The 15,268-nt window shown below is 44.8% G+C and overlaps 1 protein-coding gene across 1 annotated transcript in view; it reads right to left on the bottom strand.

Annotated features, from left to right (window-relative positions):
* The window catches only part of LOC132874230 (rootletin-like), a 34,230-nt gene extending 21,678 nt beyond the window's left edge, over positions 1-12,552 (bottom strand). Inside the window, exons 1-5 of the mRNA XM_060910219.1 lie at positions 12,499-12,552; positions 10,503-10,629; positions 10,251-10,393; positions 7,397-7,588; positions 7,198-7,263 (exon numbers count right to left, since the gene is read on the bottom strand). Of these exons, the coding sequence (XP_060766202.1) occupies positions 7,198-7,263; positions 7,397-7,588; positions 10,251-10,393; positions 10,503-10,629; positions 12,499-12,552 (582 nt within the window). The remainder of the gene's footprint in view (positions 1-7,197; positions 7,264-7,396; positions 7,589-10,250; positions 10,394-10,502; positions 10,630-12,498) is intronic.
* Positions 12,553-15,268: the final 2,716 nt, after the last annotated feature.

Raw genomic sequence — 15,268 nt, 5'->3', positions numbered from 1 at the left:
GCCTCCACCACGTGTAGTTAGCTACACGAGGCTAAACACATGGTCAAGTCCTTCACACACACACACACACACACACACACACACACACACACACACCTCACTGCTTGTATATATTGATTTATTATTTTTCTTTTTATCTTTGTATAATAAATTCATTTATTAAACAAACTGTGTTTATTTGTGTGAACAACAATATATACATGAAGCCCCCAATCTCCCTAGAATTCAAAAGGGTGCATGCAAATGTTATATAATATGGTAAGTGATCTTAATAATTTGGAAATGTACCATAATTTAGCTGTTTGGTAATTTATTATTAAGCACCAGGATTAATGGTATGATTCACTAAATGATTCATTGAACGATTCACCAAATGATTCACTAAACGATTCATTGAACGATTCACTGAATGAGACTGATTCTATGGTATGATTCAATTCAAACGAGTCAAATTAAACGATTCAATGGGATTGATTCATTTTAATTATTGACCTTCAAAATTTAATGAGACTGATTTAACGAGATTGATCACTTAATTTCAATAATTAACTGATTGCACCCACAGTTAAATTGGTGCCCCGTGTGAGGCGATTGGTTTGTTGACTTCTGGAATATTGTTCAACAACAAATAAACTCAGTTTAATTCAGCAACTGCTAAGGTATATCCCCAGGTGTGTTAAAACGGTTAACAGTAGCCTGATAACCATATCACAAATACTCATAACTTATTCAACTTAGGATAAGAGAGCATTTCCAAATAAACCTTATTAATTAATTACATAGTTAATTAATAATGATTAAATTAATAATTAACTCATTTATTAATTATCTAGTATCCAGCCTAAGTAAATTGGCATCCCCTCGCGTCTCAAAAATGGAAGACAACGCTCAAGACGTGTCTCTCCTTGAGGTCATCGCAGACCTCCTTCACTGCTCTGCCTCCGGAAAGGCAAACATTAAGAGCACGAGTGAGAGTGAATGCCAAAACAACATAGACAATTCAAACAAACATATGAGAGATCCAAAAAGAACAACTATTAGTGTCCAAGCGGCACTAGGTAAGCTATTCCTATCATACTTCCAAAATGCTGATTCAGAAATCAGATGCCTCCGTGGAGAGGTTGAAAGGCTGACCACCAGCAACGCCAAGCTGGCAGCCGATAATAATGATTTACATAGGGAGCTTGAGCTCTTGAAGACCTCCCTTGATGATTGCACCAAACGGCTAGAGAAAGCTGAAATGGTTGCTAAGAGGGCTGCCCAGGAGCAGACCCCCCATGAGCAGCGCGAGGGGCGTGAAAGACCCCCAACAATGCGCCAAAGCTCAGAGCGGGAAGAGGCGTCCGAACCGGACACCGTAAATGATCTGGTCGAGAACCAGACATCCCGCCAAACTCCATCAACTCGCTACACGACTCCGTCGTTATCTAGCCAGGATGGAGCCGCCCTGCGCTCATCCCGAGCCCAGGCCCGTAGCACACCTAGGTCAGTGCGCTTCAGTCTCCCTGATCCATCTTCAGATGAATCAGACCACGAATCTAGTGCGAAACGGGAACAACACCAGAGTAGCTTAGATAGTGAGTGCTCAGAAGAGCCAAGAAGGTCGCACAAGGACGTGCACCAAACCCTTCGCTTACGGCAAATTGACCTACTTGCCCAAGATGTCGAACAATTCGATCCCGACAATCAAAGAACTAACGTAAATGATTATTTACGAGGAATTGACCGATGCCTGATGGACCTGCCGAACGCCACAACACGTGAAAAACTTAGACTAATCTGGAAGACCTCCAGTAGTAGCGTTCGTGCCTTTTTAGAGACACTACCCCCAAACATTCGCGATAGTTATTCGAAACTTCGCAATTACATGAGGGAAGAATATGCGCCATACACGGACGAAACCTCCGCGATATTGTGTGCATTACAAGTCAAACAAAAACGGTCTGAGGCGCCTCGTGAATATTACAGACGGCTACGTACTGCCTATTTCCAAGGTAGTAGCGCACCAGGTTTGGAAGAAGATAGAGGTTTCATATCTCTCTTCTTACATAACCTCCACCCAAGCGTGCGGACCCATGTCACACTGACGTGTGGGTCATACATCACGAGGGGTGTATACAGTGTGTGTATGGTGTGTGTGTATGGGATGTATACAGTGTGTGTATGGTGTGTGTGTATGGGGTGTATACAGTGTGTGTATGGTGTGTGTATGGGATGTATACGGTGTGTGTATGGTGTGTGTATGGGGTGTATACAGTGTGTGTATGGTGTGTGTATGGGGTGTATACAGTGTGTGTATGGGGTGTGTATGGGATGTATACGGTGGGTGTATGGGGTGTATACAGTGTGTGTATGGTGTGTGTATATGGGGTGTATACAGTGTGTGTATGGTGTGTATACGGTGTGTGTATAGGGTGTGTGTATGGGGTGTATACGGTGTGTGTATGGTGTGTGTGTATGGGGTGTATACAGTGTGTGTATGGTGTGTGTATGGGGTGTATACAGTGTGTGTATGGTGTGTGTGTATGGGATGTATACAGTGTGTGTATGGTGTGTGTATATGGGGTGTATACGGTGTGTGTATGGGGTGTGTATGGGGTGTATACAGTGTGTGTATGGTGTGTATGGGGTGTATACAGTGTGTGTATGGTGTGTGTATGGGATGTATACAGTGTGTGTATGGGGTGTATACAGTGTGTGTATAGTGTGTGTATGGGGTGTATACAGTGTGTGTATGGGGTGTATACAGTGTGTGTATGGTGTGTATATGGGGTGTATACGGTGTGTGTATGGTGTATGTATGGGGTGTATACAGTGTGTGTATGGGGTGTGTATGGGGTGTATACAGTGTGTGTATGGTGTGTGTATGGGGTGTATACAGTGTGTATATGGTGTGTGTATGGGGTGTATACAGTGTGTGTATGGTGTGTGTATGGGGTGTATACAGTGTGTGTATGGTGTGTGTATGGGGTGTATACAGTGTGTGTATGGTGTGTGTATGGGATGTATACGGTGTGTGTATGGTGTGTGTATGGGGTGTATACGGTGGGTGTACGGGGTGTATACAGTGTGTGTATGGTGTGTGTATATGGGGTGTATACAGTGTGTGTATGGTGTGTGTATGGGGTGTATACGGTGTGTGTATGGGGTGTGTGTATACAGGGTGTGAATGGTGTGTATACGGGGTGTGTATGGTGTGTGTGGTGTGTATATGGGGTATGTATACAGGGTGTGTAGGGTGTGTATACAGGGTGTGTATATGGTGTGTATATGGGGTATGTATACAGGGTGTGTAGGGTGTGTATACAGGGTGTGTATACTGTGTATACGGGGTGTGTATATGGGGTGTGTATACAGGGTGTGTGTACTGTGTATACGGGGTGTGTAGGGTGTGTATACTGTGTATATGGGGTGTGTATACGGGGTGTATAGGGTGTGTATATGGTGTGTATATGGGGTGTGTATACGGGGTGTGTATATGGTGTGTAGGGTGTGTATATGGTGTGTATATATGGAGTGTACAGGGTGTCTATATGGTGTGTAGGGTGTGTATATGGGGTGTGTATGGTGTGTATATGGGGTGTGTATACGGTGTGTAGGGTGTGTATATGGTGTGTATATATGGAGTGTGTAGGGTGTGTATATGGGGTGTGTGTATACGGTGTGTCTATATGGAGTGTGTAGGGTGTGTATATGGGGTGTGTATACGGTGTGTATATATGGAGTGTGTAGGGTGTGTATACGGGGTGTGTATACGGTGTGTATATATGGAGTGTGTAGGGTGTGTATACGGTGTGTATATATGGAGTGTGTAGGGTGTGTATACGGGGTGTGTATATGGAGTGTGTAGGGTGTGTATACGGGGTGTGTATATGGGGTGTGTATATGGAGTGTGTAGGGTGTGTATACGGGGTGTGTATATGGAGTGTGTAGGGTGTGTATACGGGGTGTGTATATGGAGTGTGTAGGGTGTGTATACGGGGTGTGTATATGGAGTATGTAGGGTGTGTATACGGGGTGTGTGTATACGGGGTGTGTATATGGGGTGTGTAGGGTGTGTATACGGGGTGTGTATGTGGGGTGTGTATACGGGGTGTGTATACGGAGTGTGTATACGGAGTGTGTAGGGTGTGTATACGGGGTGTGTATACGGAGTGTGTAGGGTGTGTATACGGGGTGTGTATACGGGGTGTGTAGGGTGTGTATACGGGGTGTGTGTATACGGGGTGTGTAGGGTGTGTATACGGGGTGTGTATACGGAGTGTGTAGGGTGTGTATACGGGGTGTGTATACGGAGTGTGTAGGGTGTGTATACGGGGTGTGTGTATACGGGGTGTGTGTATACGGGGTGTGTATATGGGTGTGTAGGGTGTGTATACGGGGTGTGTATACGGAGTGTGTGTATACGGGGTGTGTGTATACGGAGTGTGTGGGGTGTGTATACGGAGTGTGTGGGGTGTGTATACGGGGTGTGTATACGGAATGTGTGTATACGGGGTGTGTATATGGGGTGTGTAGGGTGTGTATACGGGGTGTGTATATGGAGTGTGTAGGGTGTGTATATGGAGTGTGTAGGGTGTGTATATGGGGTGTGTATACGGAGTGTATACAGGGAGTGTGTAGGGTGTGTATACGGGGTGTGTATATGGAGTGTGTAGGGTGTGTATATGGAGTGTGTAGGGTGTGTATATGGAGTGTGTAGGGTGTGTATATGGGGTGTGTATACGGAGTGTATACAGGGAGTGTGTAGGGTGTGTATACGGGGTGTGTATATGGAGTGTGTAGGGTGTGTATACGGGGTGTGTATATGGAGTGTGTAGGGTGTGTATACGGGGTGTGTATATGGAGTGTGTAGGGTGTGTATACGGGGTGTGTGTATATGGGGTGTGTAGGGTGTGTATACAGGGTGTGTGTATATGGGGTGTGTAGGGTGTGTATACGGGGTGTGTATATGGGGTGTGTAGGGTGTGTATACGGGGTGTGTATATGGAGTGTGTAGGGTGTGTATACGGGGTGTGTGTATACGGGGTGTGTATATGGGGTGTTTAGGGTGTGTATACGGGGTGTGTATATGGGGTGTGTGGGGTGTGTATACGGGGTGTGTATACGGAGTGTGTATACGGAGTGTGTGGGGTGTGTATACGGGGTGTGTATACGGAGTGTGTGGGGTGTGTATACGGGGTGTGTATACGGAGTGTGTGGGGTGTGTATACAGAGTGCGTGGGGTCTGTATACGGAGTGTGTATACGGGGTGTGTATACGGAGTGTGTATACGGGGTGTGTATACGGAGTGTGTAGGGTGTGTATACGGGGTGTGTATACGGAGTGTGTAGGGTGTGTATACGGGGTGTGTATACGGAGTGTGTAGGGTGTGTATACGGGGTGTGTATACGGAGTGTGTATACGGGGTGTGTATACGGAGTGTGTAGGGTGTGTATACGGGGTGTGTATACGGAGTGTGTAGGGTGTGTATACGGGGTGTGTGTATACGGGGTATGTATATGGGGTGTGTAGGGTGTGTATACGGGGTGTGTGTATACGGGGTGTGTAGGGTGTGTATACGGGGTGTGTATATGGGGTGTGTACGGTGTGTATACGGGGTGTGTATACGGAGTGTGTGTATACGGGGTGTGTATACGGGGTGTGTGTATACGGGGTGTGTGTATACGGGGGTGTATATGGAGTGTGTGGGGTGTGTATACGGGGTGTGTATACGGAGTGTGTAGGGTGTGTATACGGAGTGTGTATACGGAGTGTGTAGGGTGTGTATACGGGGTGTGTATATGGAGTGTGTAGGGTGTGTATACGGGGTGTGTATACGGAGTGTGTAGGGTGTGTATACGGGGTGTGTGTATACGGGGTGTGTATATGGGGTGTGTAGGGTGTGTATACGGGGTGTGTATACGGAGTGTGTAGGGTGTGTATATGGGGTGTGTATACGGAGTGTGTAGGGTGTGTATACGGGGTGTGTATACGGGGTGTGTATACGGGGTGTGTAGGGTGTGTATACGGAGTGTGTATACGGAGTGTGTAGGGTGTGTATACGGGGTGTGTATATGGAGTGTGTAGGGTGTGTATACGGGGTGTGTATACGGAGTGTGTAGGGTGTGTATACGGGGTGTGTGTATACGGGGTGTGTATATGGGGTGTGTGTATACGGGGTGTGTATATGGGGTGTGTATGGTGTGTATACGGGGTGTGTATACGGAGTGTGTAGGGTGTGTATATGGGGTGTGTATACGGAGTGTGTAGGGTGTGTATACGGGGTGTGTATACGGAGTGTGTAGGGTGTGTATACGGGGTGTGTATACGGGGTGTGTATACGGGGTGTGTAGGGTGTGTATACGGAGTGTGTATACGGAGTGTGTAGGGTGTGTATACGGGGTGTGTATACGGAGTGTGTAGGGTGTGTATACGGGGTGTGTGTATACGGGGTGTGTATATGGGGTGTGTAGGGTGTGTATACGGGGTGTGTATACGGAGTGTGTAGGGTGTGTATATGGGGTGTGTATATGGAGTGTGTAGGGTGTGTATACGGGGTGTGTATACGGAGTGTGTAGGGTGTGTATACGGGGTGTGTATACGGAGTGTGTAGGGTGTGTATACGGGGTGTGTGTATACGGGGTGTGTATATGGGGTGTGTAGGGTGTGTATATGGGGTGTGTGTATACGGGGTGTGTAGGGTGTGTATACGGGGTGTGTGGGGTGTGTATACGGGGTGTGTATACGGAGTGTGTGGGGTGTGTATACGGGGTGTGTATACGGAGTGTGTGGGGTGTGTATACGGGGTGTGTATACGGAGTGTGTGGGGTGTGTATACGGGGTGTGTATACGGAGTTTGTGGGGTGTGTATACGGAGTGTGTATACGGAGTTTGTGGGGTGTGTATACGGAGTGTGTATACGGAGTTTGTGGGGTGTGTATACGGAGTGTGTATACGGAGTTTGTGGGGTGTGTATACGGAGTGTGTATACGGAGTTTGTGGGGTGTGTATACGGAGTGTGTGGGGTGTGTATATGGAGTGTGTAGGGTGTGTATACGGAGTGTGTATACGGAGTGTGTAGGGTGTGTATACGGAGTGTGTAGGGTGTGTATATGGAGTGTGTATATACGGGGTGTGTAGGGTGAGTATATATACGGGGTGTGTAGGGTGAGTATATGGGGTGTGTGCATAAATAAATGATTGTCTCACGCTCACTTGCTCTGATGATTTCTCCAGTAGAGACTGCTCCAGATCACTGCACTTCTTCTTATACTGTAGAACCTGAACACACACACCAACACACAAATAATCAATAAGTGCATAAATTAATTTAATTATCAGGTGGCAAGTGAAAGAATGAATTAAATTATGTGGTGGACACAAGAAAGAAAGAATGAGTGAGTGAGTGAGTGACCTTGGCCTGGAGTTTCTGGACAAGTTGAGCTTGTCTCTGCTGTCCCTCCTGGTAGGCGGCGAGTTTGCGTTTGTAAGCATTTTGTTCTTCATCCAGACGCCGTCGCAACTCCACCACCTGCTGAGTCAAACTCACACACTCTGGAGAGTCGCTGTTACTGACCCCCGCTTCCAAACGCAGGGCCTGCTCCAACTAACACACACACACACACAGAAACAAAATCTATCAAAACATTAAATAAAAACATTGGAAAAATATATCTCAGAGTATATCCAGTATACTACAGTGGCGAAGCATCTCAAGATAAATAATTTTTTCACAAATTTTTTTGATTTCCAACACTTTCTGAAAGAAGCCAAGATTTCTTCCAAAGAAACTTCATTCATTCCCTTGAAAGAAAAATGCACTCCTTTAACTTCATCCAATTCCAATTCTCCAAGATGAAAAGCAGCTAAACAGGGAGAACAGCGGCATCGCCATGGAAACACCCTTCCCCATGATAAACATTCACCCCACTGAGGACCCCGACTGAAAAGCCTGTAGGAATTTACAGCTGACACAACATGTGGAAAAATAAACACACTGTACACACACACACGCAGAAATACATTAATTTTTTTTCCTTTGTTACATTCTAAGATTAATTTGAATAAGACAATACTAACAGGAAAAAATAATAAAGTAACTTAGGCTCAATACAAAACTCCTAAATATGATTGTAAGATCAGATCTCTGCAGAACTGTGTTCTATATGACACATAAATACAGAATATTCCAGATGTATTCACTGGGAGTGAAAGACTGATGGATACTCTCTGGGTTTGATTTTCATTCCGTATGAAGTTTGTGCATCTGCTTTCAGAGACACCTCCAGTCTCCTAACGAGCCACAAGGTAACAGGGGATCATTTATTTTCTGTGTCCGTGAGACACAGAGCCACGGATTCAGCAACAAGCAACATCTGAATTGAGATTTTTTTTTCAGCTCCGTGTAAATGAGGTACGACGCATTAAAGCAACAAATCCAAATGACTGTCTCTTCTTTAGTTCCTCACTCACTCCTGAAGGTCCGACCTGCAGTGTGTTCCTGTTCACTGTTTGATGCAAAACTGGAATAAAATCTTCTCCTTCAGGTTTCATCAGATCCCGTCACACATGACCTCTTGTTACAAATAAAAATAAACAGATCACTGGTGAAAGCGTGGTGAGGATAAAGATAACTCGCTTCACTAATCCGCTAATCCACTGGACAGTGTAATGTGTAATTTAAATCCTGCATTTGCACTGCTCATGATGTAATTCTCTGTGTTTTACACCTGTTCACTGCCCTGGGGGAAATTTTATTTACCGTCTTACAGTCCTGATCTGCTTGGTGATGGTTTTAGTTCTTTATTCAATTTAATATTTTTAATATAATAATATATTTCATAAAATTGTGTTTGCTGGAAAGCATGATGAAGCTGGCAAGGTGCCGCTATAAGCCCACAGCAGGACCACTGAAAGCCCCCAACTGCCCTGTTTACGGTCTCCAGGGGCAACAAATGCCATGGCAATGGGTCACTTCACTTCATTCCATTCCACACTGCCAAGGAGATGAGCCGGTCCCCCCACTTTCTCACACACACACAAAGAAAACCCAGGCTCAGTAAATGAAGCAGAGAAACCAAACACAAATGATGATGTGGAACCGAAATTCCTCTGAAAACCTATTAAACATGAAGCGAGTCCATCTTACAACACCTCTACTGTCTGTGAGAGAAAACACCACGTTTAAATATAGTCAATCATTGACCGTGTGTGTGTGTGTGTGTGTGTGTGTGTGTGTGTGTGTGTGTGCACAGGAAAATGTTGAAGTACCAGCCACTTCTTGAATCAATCATGGGTCTTGGGTATAACTGCAAATTAATTGTTCTTGTATTTGGGATCCTTGGACATATACATAAACTGGTCATGCGAGGCTTGCAACTGTGTGGATTATGCAAAACAAGCGCGAAGAGACTGGCCAGATACTGTTCAATTTCTGCCATAATAGGAAGCTTGTCCATTTGGAGATGGAGATGTCATATTTATCCATAGAGACTACTGGACTTATTATTTTTATATGATCACACTTGCCAATCTGCAGAATATTTCCAATAATGTTTGGATTTGTAATCCTTCCCTGTGCGACGATCCAAATAAAAGTATTAAAATGTGTGCTGCAGTGTTCAGGTCAGTCAGGCGTTTCTCTTTCCTCTGTAAACTGCTTTGTTAACCCACAGATCATCCCAAAGATCGTTTCTCATATAAATGCTGTCAGACCTGATGATGTTCTCACTGATGAAAGCTATGAGAATGTGTTCATCCTGGGCATAGGCTGCTGTTTCCATAACTGCAGGAGAAGATGCAGAAGGTGCTGTGTTTGTCCACACTCTCAGAAATCAAAGCACATTATTGTACCTTTAGGGGTACAACAGCTTGTCAGTGGGTCAGGACCCTCTAAGGTACTTATTTGTCCCCTTTATATCCTGCTTGGGAACATACACGTACCTTTTTGACCCTAAATAGTTAACCCTAACCCTAAAAAGGTACACATAGTTACTACGAAGTCCAATAATGACTAGGGTTAGTCATTATTAACCCTAGGGGGTACATTAGTGTAGATTGTACCTTGGGGGACAGAAATAGACTCCTACTGTACCCCTGTTTCTGAGAGGGCACAAGGTTTGTTGTGCTGCTGCTTTTTACTGCGACTGAGTCACATGTTTGAATCAAGACTGAGAAATTAATGTGTCCGTTAAATTTGTGGCCTTATGTATATTTATTTGGAACTGTGGAAAAATAAAAGGTGTGTGTGTGTGTGTGTGTCCTCTGACCCTCTCACTGATGGCGCTGTATTTGATGGCGAGCTCATCGCGATCAGCGCGGCTATGGGCCAGCAGGTCCTCCAGACGACTCAATTCACTCTGAAGGACGCGGTTGTCCTCCTCCAGAGACAGAACTGAGGACATGCTGCCGGCTGCTGAGACACAGAGTGAGAGGACAAAGACAGACCATATCGATCATACTGGGCATATGATCACTCTCACACATACACACACGAGTGGGACAGAGCTGAAGTTACGTACTGCTCTCATTCAAGTTCTTGGTGACAATTTCTCGCACACGAGCCGGAATGCAGGTGGGCGGGGCATCAGGGGAGGGGCCTTGTACAGTCAACCTCTTCTCTTCAGATAACACGCTCTCCTCCAACTTCTAGAAGTCATTACACACAAACACACACACGAACTCATGAGCACGTCACAACATAGTTTGCTGTTACCAGGATCAGACTGAGGAAGGGGTGTGGCTTCAAGTTTAACAGTGAAATTCCAAATACAGACGGATTCTGTTTTTATTGACCCGATGATGTAGAAATTGTGTTGCTGAGACACAGCATGGCAGCAGTGTACATGATGCTAAACTGGAGGATAGAAGCTTCCATTACTTGTAAACTATAAAGCTGAAAAGAAGCTTCAGAGTAAAGCTAAAGAAACAAACTTGACTCGGTGAACACGTCTCAGCTGAGCGACTGCGTTCGGAGTAAATATGGACGCTCTGGATTTCATTTTTGGTGCATACTTGTCTGTATTATTTAAAACGTTCCAGTTAATATTACTTCACAATCATCATGTAAGTGTTTTACTCTGATCATGGATCAGCTTCTGGCCTTCTTCATTTGAAAATAATCTCATCCCAATTCTGACGCTGATCATCAGAAGCCCTGAGGCTGATCTGGGATCAGGCTGGAGTGTGCCATGTGAGGAGCAGGTGGCAGCACAGCGGTGGGGTTTATATTTAGAACAGGACATGGAGCGGGACAGCGAGGAGGGACAGGACAACACTACACACACCGAGCACGAGAGATTTACATCATCTTCTGAATAATACACACAAGAACACGGATACAGATCATTAATGGAGACTCTTTCCATAAACATCTCCTTACAGAAGCCTTCACACTTCTCAGTTCACCATCTCACACTGTCAGAGCTGCTGTTAGAGAAAATACATCAACACCTTCTGACCAATCAGAGTCCAGAATTCAGCAGTGCTGTGGTGAAAAGGGTTTTATCACAGGATGTGACGTTTACTGCAGAAAAAAAATAAGGATGTGCAACACAGTGTGATAAAATTCCTGATATTACAATCCGCTTGGATTCTGAGACTTTTACGAAAGTAAAGTAACCAATCAAATTCCGACTTGAACGATTTACAGAATAGAAAAAAGTGTACATAAAATACTCTTCACGTACACAAAACATTCTTCTCAACTTGGGTTCTGGAGACCTCTGTGGATCGGTGAAGCATCACTGGGTTTTATGGTTGGAAAGTTCAGAAATAAATAAGTAGCCAGATCAGTGTTGTCTCATCTCATCTCATTATCTCTAGCCGCTTTATCCTGTTCTACAGGGTCGCAGGCGAGCTGGAGCCTATCCCAGCTGACTACGGGCGAAAGGCGGGGTTCACCCTGGACAAGTCGCCAGGTCATCACAGGGCTGACACATAGACACAGACAACCATTCACACTCACATTCACACCTACGCTCAATTTAGAGTCACCAGTTAACCTAACCTGCATGTCTTTGGACTGTGGGGGAAACCGGAGCACCCGGAGGAAACCCACGCGGACACGGGGAGAACATGCAAACTCCACACAGAAAGGCCCTCGCCGGCCCCGGGGCTCGAACCCAGGACCTTCTTGCTGTGAGGCGACAGCGCTAACCACTACACCACCGTGCCGCCCGATCAGTGTTGTATATAAATGAATAGTGTTCCTCAGTTTCTGATGAGTGTGTTTGTGAAACTGTCTCTGTGTGTGTTTTACAGTGAAAGAGATCACTGAGAACCTCAAACTACACAAACATGGACCCCCTGAGCACCACAGGAAGAAAAGAACAGAAGGTAGAAGGGTTTAAATATCCTGTAGTCTAGTGTTGTGTCATGTCTGGAGCCCTGAGTGAAGATAAAGTTCTTTAATTTGGTAAATAAAGTGTGACTGTAACCCTGTGCTAGATGTTTATCTGAAATTATTTAAATCATGACTTTCCAGCAGATTTTCCTGGAATCAGATGGGAATGTTACCTGGATCACCTGCTCCAGTCTGGAGTCCGCGCGTGGGCTTCCCGGTGAGCTCATGACGGCGCGTGCGTGCACGCAGCAGGATTCACCAGTGGACCGGTTTATCGCCTCACTGACTCGGTTCGACAAATCGCGATGAGCTGATTAACAGAAGCCGTTTTTGAGAACCAATAATTAAAAAAAAAGACACGAAATAAAGCAGAAATGTTGCTGTTCTTGTTTTCTTAAGGATTGCTGGAGGAGTGCGCACCACCACTCTGTCTCACAGGTGCCCCAGAGAGAGTGTGTGAGAGAGAGAGAGAGAGAGAGAGAGAGAGAGAGGTGGGGGGTAAATCCTCCTCCTAATCTCTCTTTCACACACACACACACACACACACACACACACACACACACACGCGCGTAAAATACAGGGGGCTGCAAAAGTAGGTCTACAGTAAGGATTATATAGTGGTGCTAGGTTTCATTTAATACTAACGTTTTGTTTTTCATTCCTGTAGACCTACTTTTGCAGCCCCCTGTGTAATAAATAATTTATATCAGTAATTAAACCACTTTAGATCATAAGACATACATTATATACATATACACACACGTCATTTGAATAAGTAAACACGTCAGAGCCTCTGATTGGATAATTCCTGCAATGATTCATGTTTTAGCTGCAACAATTCTTTGAACCCTACGCTCTTCGAAACGGATACGGTAGGAATCCATTTCTGTTCCCCACCGTACAGTCTCCACTAATGTACTCATTCGAGCTCACTGTTGGACCTCAGGGTAACTCTGTGCACCTTTTTAGTGCCAAACAAGTCCATATATGTTCCCAATCAGAACATACATTGTACAAATAAGTCCCTGAGAGGGTCGTGACCCAGTGACAAGCCGCTGTACCCCTAAAGCTACAATAATGTACTTCGTTTCTTGAGAATGTAACTGATGCAGTGAGTAGCTTCTCATTTCTGAAACCATCATGTCAGAAGACATATCTGATGGTCATGGAACAGATGTGACGGTGTTTCAGAAGGGACTCCACCAATCCACGCTCAGACAGATGGAAGAAATTCAAGATGACCCTGAGTGACCTTCACCAGAGGTGTTCAACCAACAAAGATCACTCCAAGAGTAAGGCATGTCACAGTCTGCAAGGTCACAAAGGAACCCAGGGTCACTTCTGAGCACCTAAAGGCCTCCCTCACATTGACTAATGTTAACGTTCACGAATCCATCATGAGGAGAACAACAACGGTGTGTGTGGCAGAGTTACGAGGGGAAAGACACCGCTCTCCAAAGAAAACACTGCTGCATAACTACAGTTTGTTAACAATCACGTGGACAAGCCAGAAGGCTCCCGGAAAAATTCTGTGGACAGATGAGACCAAAATAGAATATTATTTTAATAATTAGAATAAGTAATATTTTAATAACTAATATTTGCCTTTAAATATAATATTAATATTTGTTGATCAAACATTTAATCCTTTGCTTGTTTGTTTGTTGGCAGTTGTTAATATTTGAGAATATTTCATTGGAAACAACAATTGAGCTCCCTCCAGTTTTCCTTTCCTTCCCATCTCTCTCTCTCTCTCTCTCTCTCTCTCATTCTATTTATTTGTTTCTTCCTCTCTTTCCTTTTTATTTCTCTCTCATTATCTGTGGTTCTTTTTCCCCCATCTGTCTTTGCCATTGTGTCAGAGATGGTGTGTGTGTGTGTGTGTATTTAACGCCTGTCTGTATGCAATCAGCACAAAGACCCCCCCCACACACACACTTCTCACTAACCGCCCTGTTACCATGGAAACAGACGGGTCAACAAACCCACAGGGCTGTGTACCGTCAGTCTCAGAGCTTTACTGTGTTAAATTTCATTACTGAGCTGTGATTATACAACTCAGTCACAATAATCGTGTGTCGCATATTGCGGTATCCTGTATAACCGATTTTTAATATGCACCTCTATACAATAAAGAACGGTATTTGATCTCCATCTGTGTGTGACACAAAAATACAACACAAAAGTGCACATCAAGCAAAATAATCCACTTCAGAGTGACATCTACGGTACAGAGTCAGGACTGAAAGCAGCAGGGTGTGTGTCGGTTTCATGCTGTATCAAAGCCCCTTTCACAGAGGAAACCCGTTAACGTACCAGGTAAAAACAACACGGGAAAGAGAACACACTGTCATTCCCACTCAGTCCTCCAGAACAGTAACGTGATGGGTGTGGTGTTTTCCCACCTGACTGTAAAATGTGAGAGAAGATATGACGTATAAATTATCCCAATTTCCAGCCATATCTGCCTTGTGGTTTTGAATTCGGTCGTTTTACAGTGAAGCAGTGTGAGTATTCGGATTGGGTCGGTGTCAGTGGTTTCATCACAAGATCACCACATCATCATTCATCTCACCATCACAACACGTTAATCCAACGGTTCGGATTCCCCCTGAAGCCATGGGAAATGATTATCATTAATGCCACAAGGTCGTGGGATAGATTAACGTTTCAACTTTACCGTTTTGCTCCCGTTCCCACACGACACCATTACAGCATCATAATCAATAAATAAACGGTTTTCAGTGTGAATGGGGCAACAATGTTGTGTTCTGACAGCACTTCTGTAGATTTACTGCCCTCTAGTGGCTGTGTACAGCTGAATCATGAACATAAACACAAGCTTCTCAAATGTACAGAGTTCCATCCATCCATTATCTGTATCCGCTGATCCTGTACAGGGCTGCAGGTGAGCTGGAGCCTATCCCAGCTGACTATGGGTGG

This window comes from Neoarius graeffei, chromosome 26, assembly GCF_027579695.1.
Source record: "Neoarius graeffei isolate fNeoGra1 chromosome 26, fNeoGra1.pri, whole genome shotgun sequence".
NCBI lineage: Eukaryota > Metazoa > Chordata > Actinopteri > Siluriformes > Ariidae > Neoarius > Neoarius graeffei.
The sequence above is the reverse complement of the archived record's forward strand: the minus strand, read 5'-3'. Positions and strand labels throughout refer to the sequence as shown.